This window comes from Salmo salar, unplaced genomic scaffold (genome assembly GCF_965601325.2).
Source record: "Salmo salar unplaced genomic scaffold, fSalSal1 ptg000618l, whole genome shotgun sequence".
Taxonomy (NCBI): domain Eukaryota; kingdom Metazoa; phylum Chordata; class Actinopteri; order Salmoniformes; family Salmonidae; genus Salmo; species Salmo salar.
Genome location: NW_027675442.1, coordinates 272501 through 279732, shown reverse-complemented (window position 1 = coordinate 279732; position 7232 = coordinate 272501). Strand labels below are relative to the sequence as shown.

General features: G+C 39.4%; 1 protein-coding gene across 1 annotated transcript in view; it reads right to left on the bottom strand.

Annotated features, from left to right (window-relative positions):
- Positions 1–885: 885 nt before the first annotated feature.
- LOC106562802 (ATP-binding cassette sub-family C member 12) overlaps positions 886–7232 on the bottom strand; it is an 11951-nt gene continuing 5604 nt past the window's right edge. Inside the window, exons 6-7 of the mRNA XM_082972232.1 lie at positions 5842–6006; positions 886–4988 (exon numbers count right to left, since the gene is read on the bottom strand). Coding sequence (XP_082828358.1) covers positions 4896–4988; positions 5842–6006 — 258 coding nt within the window. The 3' untranslated portion in view covers positions 886–4895. The remainder of the gene's footprint in view (positions 4989–5841; positions 6007–7232) is intronic.

Genomic DNA, 7232 nt, shown 5'->3' with positions numbered 1-7232 from the left:
GGTCACCTCTAGTAGTCTGACACCAGCTCTGTAGAATCAGGTCACCTCTACTATTCTGACACCAGCTCTGTAGAATCAGGTCACCTCTAGTATTCTGACACCAGCTCTGTAGAATCAGGTCACCTCTAGTATTCTGACACCAGCTCTGTAGAATCAGGTCACCTCTAGTGTTCTGACACCAGCTCTGTAGAATCAGTTCACCTCTAGTAGTCTGACACCAGCTCTGTAGAATCAGGTCACCTCTAGTATTCTGACACCAGCTCTGTAGAATCAGGTCACCTCTAGTATTCTGACACCAGCTCTGTAGAATCAGGTCACCTCTAGTAGTCTGACACCAGCTCTGTAGAATCAGGTCACCTCTAGTATTCTGACACCAGCTCTGTAGAATCAGGTCACCTCTAGTATTCTGACACCAGCTCTGTAGAATCAGGTCACCTCTAGTGTTCTGACACCAGCTCTGTAGAATCAGGTCACCTCTAAGTGGTCTGACACCAGCTCTGTAGAATCAGGTCACCTCTAGTATTCTGACACCAGCTCTGTAGAATCAGGTCACCTCTAGTATTCTGACACCAGCTCTGTAGAATCAGGTCACCTCTAGTATTCTGACACCAGCTCTGTAGAATCAGGTCACCTCTAGTGTTCTGACACCAGCTCTGTAGAATCAGTTCACCTCTAGTAGTCTGACACCAGCGCTGTAGAATCAGGTCACCTCTAGTATTCTGACACCAGCTCTGTAGAATCAGGTCACCTCTAGTAGTCTGACACCAGCTCTGTAGAATCAGGTCACCTCTAGTATTCTGACACCAGCTCTGTAGAATCAGGTCACCTCTAGTATTCTACTGATTGTAGTTTGTTCGTTGTTCCAAGTTAAAATATTAGGCTGTCCAAGTTTGAGTTGTGCTTTATTGAGGTAATACAGCTGAATTATAACATGTATTTTGGATATTGTAATCAAATAACAATCAAATGTATAGCACTATGGGTATTAGATGGAAGAGTTACATATTCTCAGACTCATCCCCATGAGATATAATACATGTCATTTATAAATGTAATTTAATACATGTAAATTAATACATGTAAATTAATAAATGTCATTATTAAATGTAATTTAATACATGTAATTTATAAATGTAATTTAAACCATCCATCCAGTAATTTAATAAATGTAATTTATAAATGTAATTTAATAAATGTAATTTATAAATGTAATTTAAACCATCCATCCAGTCATTTAATAAATGTAATTTAATAAATGTAATTTAATACATGTAATTTAATAAATGTAATTTATAAATGTAATTTAAACCATCCATCCAGTAATTTAATAAATGTAATTTAATACATGTAATTTAATACATTTAATTTAATAAATGTAATTTAACAAATGTAATTTATAAATGTAATTTAAACCATCCATCCAGTAATTTAATAAATGTAATTTATAAATGTAATTTAATAAATGTAATTTATAAATGTAATTTAAACCATCCATCCAGTAATTTAATAAATGTAATTTAATAAATGTAATTTAATACATGTAATTTAATAAATGTAATTTATAAATGTAATTTAAACCATCCATCCAGTAATTTAATAAATGTAATTTAATACATGTAATTTAATACATTTAATTTAATAAATGTAATTTAATACATGTAATTTAATACATTTAATTTAATAAATGTAATTTAATAATTGTAATTTAAACCATCCATCCAGTTATAGATCTGTACAGACGGTTTATGTTTTGTTCCATGTCTACCGCGTTCACTATTTTATCTTTGACACTTTCAACGTAAACGTTAAATTCAGAGACAAAATAAATAAATAAATATACACTTTAAAATAAATATTAGGAGATGAAACCACGTAGCATGTATAATAACAACAATAACAGGAATGATTAGTTCTGCAGGAATCTGGGCGTCTAGACATGAGAATGAGATTTCACTGTGACATTAGCTTTACCTAGCCTGGGTACCCAGACCTATTTGTGCTGTTATTCCGTATCCTTGCCACTCATTGGGATTTGACAAAGAGTGGCAAGGAGTGGAATGACAGCACAAACAGGTCTGGGTACCCAGGCTAACATTCACATAGGATTATCAAAAATAAATCCTCTTTACTGCCTGTTTACACTGCTGTGAATCATATAAAAGACAGTTCTGGGAATCATATAAAAGACAGTGCTGGGAATCATATAAAAGACAGTGCTGGGAATCATATAAAAGACAGTGCTGGGAATCATATAAAAGACAGTTCTGGGAATCATATAAAAGACAGTGCTGGGAATCATATAAAAGACAGTTCTGGGAATCATATAAAAGACAGTGCTGGGAATCATATAAAAGACAGTGCTGTGAATCATATAAAATACAGTGCTGTGAATCATATAAAATACAAAGTGCTGTGAATCATATAAAGGTTACTGCTGTTTTGTCACTTCATAATGGTGTTACTGCTGTTTTGTCACTTCATAAAGGTGTTACTGCTGTTTTGTCACTTCATAAAGGTGTTACTGCTGTTTTGTCACTTCATAAAGGTGTTACTGCTGTTTTGTCACTTCATAATGGTGTTACTGCTGTTTTGTCACTTCATAATGGTGTTACTGCTGTTTTGTCACTTCATGAAGGTGTTACTGCTGTTTTGTCACTTCATAAAGGTGTTACTGCTGTTTTGTCACTTCGTAATGGTGTTACTGCTGTTTTGTCAATTCATAATGGTGTTACTGCTGTTTTGTCACTTCGTAATGGTGTTACTGCTGTTTTGTCACTTCATAATGGTGTTACTGCTGTTTTGTCACTTCATAATGGTGTTACTGCTGTTTTGTCATTTCATAATGGTGTTACTGCTGTTTTGTCACTTCATAATGGTGTTACTGCTGTTTTGTCAATTCATAATGGTGTTACTGCTGTTTTGTCACTTCATAATGGTGTTACTGCTGTTTTGTCACTTCATAATGGTGTTACTGCTGTTTTGTCATTTCATAAAGGTGTTACTGCTGTTTTGTCATTTCATAATGGTGTTACTGCTGTTTTGTCATTTCATAAAGGTGTTACTGCTGTTTTGTCACTTCATAATGGTGTTACTGCTGTTTTGTCATTTCATAATGGTGTTACTGCTGTTTTGTCACTTCATAATGGTGTTACTGCTGTTTTGTCACTTCATAATGGTGTTACTGCTGTTTTGTCATTTCATAAAGGTGTTACTGCTGTTTTGTCATTTCATAATGGTGTTACTGCTGTTTTGTCATTTCATAAAGGTGTTACTGCTGTTTTGTCACTTCATAATGGTGTTACTGCTGTTTTGTCACTTCATAATGGTGTTACTGCTGTTTTGTCATTTCATAATGGTGTTACTGCTGTTTTGTCACTTCATAATGGTGTTACTGCTGTTTTGTCATTTCATAATGGTGTTACTGCTGTTTTGTCACTTCATAAAGGTGTTACTGCTGTTTTGTCATTTCATAATGGTGTTACTGCTGTTTTGTCACTTCATAAAGGTGTTACTGCTGTTTTGTCACTTCATAATGGTGTTACTGCTGTTTTGTCACTTCATAAAGGTGTTACTGCTGTTTTGTCACTTCATAAAGGTGTTACTGCTGTTTTGTCACTTCATAAAGGTGTTACTGCTGTTTTGTCACTTCATAAAGGTGTTACTGCTGTTTTGTCACTTCATAATGGTGTTACTGCTGTTTTGTCACTTCATAAAGGTGTTACTGCAGTTTTGTCACTTCATAAAGGTGTTACCGCTGTTTTGTCACTTCATAAAGGTGTTACTGCTGTTTTCTCACTTCATAAAGGTGTTACTGCCTGATACAGCCTCCTCAGTCAATGTTGCCCTAGGCTTCAGGACAGACCATTCCCTGTGTGTGTGTGTGTGTGTGTGTGTGTGTATGTGTGTGTGTGTGCATGCACACGTGTGTGTGTGTGTGTGTGTGTGTGTGTGTGTGTGTGTTTGCATTTGTTTGTGTGGATAAGGTGCATGCAGGCACATGCACATTCATGCGTGTCCATGGAAAACAGAGGAAGCATTGAGCGGTGGGGGGGTCCGACAATTAAGGACAGGTAGGGGTGGGGGGGTACGACAATTAAGGACAGGTATTGGGGGGGTCCAACAAGTAAGGACAGGTAGGGGTGGGGGGGTCTGACAATTAAGGACAGGTATGGGTGGGGGGGTCTGACAATTAAGGACAGGTTGGGTGGGGGGGTCCGACAATTAAGGACAGGTGAAGGGGGGGAGGGTCCGACAATTAAGGACAGGTAAGGGGGGGAGGGTCCGACAATTAAGGACAGGTAGAGGTGGAGGGGTCCGACAATTAAGGACAGGTAGGTGGGGTTCCGACAATTAAGGACAGGTAAGGGGGGGTCCGACAATTAAGGACAGGTAGGGGTGGGGGGGTCCGACAATTAAGGACAGGTGGGGGGGGGGGGGGTCCGACAATTAAGGACAGGAGGGGTGTCCAGACTGCAGATGGAGGTGTGTCCAGACTGCAGATAGAGGGGTGTCCAGACTGCAGATAGAGGGGTGTCCAGACTGCAGATAGAGGGGTGTCCAGACTGCAGATAGAGGGGTGTCCAGACTGCAGATAGAGGGGTGTCCAGACTGCAGATGGAGGTGTGTCCAGACTGCAGATGGAGGTGTGTCCAGACTGCAGATGGAGGTGTGTCCAGACTGCAGATGGAGGGGTGTCCAGACTGCAGATGGAGGGGTGTCCAGACTGCAGATGGAGGGGTGTCCAGACTGCAGATGGAGGGGTGTCCAGACTGCAGATGGAGGGGTGTCCAGACTGCAGATGGAGGGTGTCCAGACTGCAGATGGAGGGGTGTCCAGACTGCAGATGGAGGGGTGTCCAGACTACAGATGGAGGGGTGTCCAGACCTGGGCCAGGCTCATGTGCTGACGGTGTTGGCTGCAGCCAGGAGAGCTGCAAACTGAGAATCTGGTCTCTGCATCAGGACCTCTGGACTGTCAAACTCAACCGCCTGCCAGGTGAGCACAAAAAACACACACACACACACACACACACACACACACACACACACACACACACACACACACACACACACACATCAGTTCATTTATACATCAATCTATCTCCTCTCAGTCTATCAATACTCACCAATGTTTAGTTTATTTTGAACCCCTTTAAAAAACCCAATATGAAGCCAATACACGAAAGCTTCTCATGAAAAGTGTGAAACAAGTTTTATGCTTTAGTTTGAATCATTTTAAACCCCCAGAGTGGGGTTATGTGTTTGTTGTTATTATCTGACCCTGCTGGTCATCTATGAACATTTGAACATCTTGGCCATGTTCTGTTATAATCTCCACCCGGCACAGCCAGAAGAGGACTGGCCACCACCTCATAGCCTGGTTCCTCTCTAGGTTTCTTCCTAGGTTCTGGCCTTTCTAGGGAGTTTTTCCTAGCCACCCCCTCATAGCCTGGTTCCTCTCTAGGTTTCTTCCTAAGGTTTTGGCCTTTCTAGGGAGTTTTTCCTAGCCACCCCTCATAGCCTGGTTCCTCTCTAGGTTTCTTCCTAGGTTCTGGCCTTTCTAGGGAGTTTTTCCTAGCCACCCCTCATAGCCTGGTTCCTCTCTAGGTTTCTTCCTAGGTTCTGGCCTTTCTAGGGAGTTTTTCCTAGCCACCGTGCTTCTACACCTGCATTGCTTGCTGTTTGGGGGGGTTTAGGCTGGGTTTCTGTACAGCACTTTGAGATATCAGCTTATGTAAGAAAGGCTTTATAAATACATTTGATTTTGATTTTGATTTGATTTGTAACAGGTCAGTTAGCTAGTGTGTCTGTCTTCCTGTCTGCGTTCGTGTGTATAGCCTACCTTTCCGGCGTCCATGACCAGTATACGATCTGACTCCAGGACAGTGATAATGCGGTGAGCAATTGTAAGCATGGTACAGTCCTGGAACACGTCTCTGATGGTGTGCTGGATGAGAGAGTCTGTCTCCGAGTCGATCGACGCTGTCGCTTCGTCCAACAAGATGATCTGAGAAAGACGGAGGAGAGACCAGACTAATAACTATCATTAAAAGGTTATTAGGTCACCAGATGTGTAGTCTCGCAATGCCATCCTTCCAGGTCTGGAAGAAGCTTGGAAATTGAGGCTAGGTAACTATTTAAAATGGCAATTTACTAATGTCAATTAGGTAGTAAATACCTGGTAATTTCTGTACTGTAAAATACATTTTTCCTGGAATACGGTATGACTAGCTGTATGTACTGTAAAATACATTTTTCCTGGAATACAGTATGACTAGCTGTATGTACTGTAAAATACATTTTTCCTGGAATACAGTATGACTAGCTGTATGTACTGTAAAATACATTTTTCCTGGAATACAGTATGACTAGCTGTATGTACTGTAAAATACATTTTTCCTGGAATACGGTATGACTAGCTGTATGTACTGTAAAATACATTTTTCCTGGAATACGGTATGACTAGCTGTATGTACTGTAAAATACATTTTTCCTGGAATACAGTATGACTAGCTGTATGTACTGTAAAATACATTTTTCCTGGAATACAGTATGACTAGCTGTATGTACTGTAAAATACATTGTCCTGGAATACAGTATGACTAGGTGTATGTACTGTAAAATACATTTTTCCTGGAATACAGTATGACTAGCTCTATGTACTGTAAAATAAATTTTTCCTGGAATACGGTATGACTAGCTGTATGTACTGTAAAATACATTTTTCCTGGAATACGGTATGACTAGCTGTATGTACTGTAAAATACATTTTTCCTGGAATACGGTATGACTAGCTGTATGTACTGTAAAATACATTTTTCCTGGAATACGGTATGACTAGCTGTATGTACTGTAAAATACATTTTTCCTGGAATACAGTATGACTAGCTGTATGTACTGTAAAATACATTTTTCCTGGAATACGGTATGACTAGCTGTATGTATTGTAAAATACATTTTTCCTGGAATACGGTATGACTAGCAGTATGTACTGTAAAATACATTTTTACTGGAATACAGTATGACTAGCTGTATGTACTGTAAAATACATTTTTCCTGGAATACAGTATGACTAGCTGTATGTACTGTAAAATACATTTTTCCTGGAATACAGTATGACTAGCTGTATGTACTGTAAAATACATTTTTCCTGGAATACGGTATGACTAGCTGTATGTACTGTAAAATACATTTTTCCTGGAATGCAGTATGACTAGCTGTATGTACTGTAAA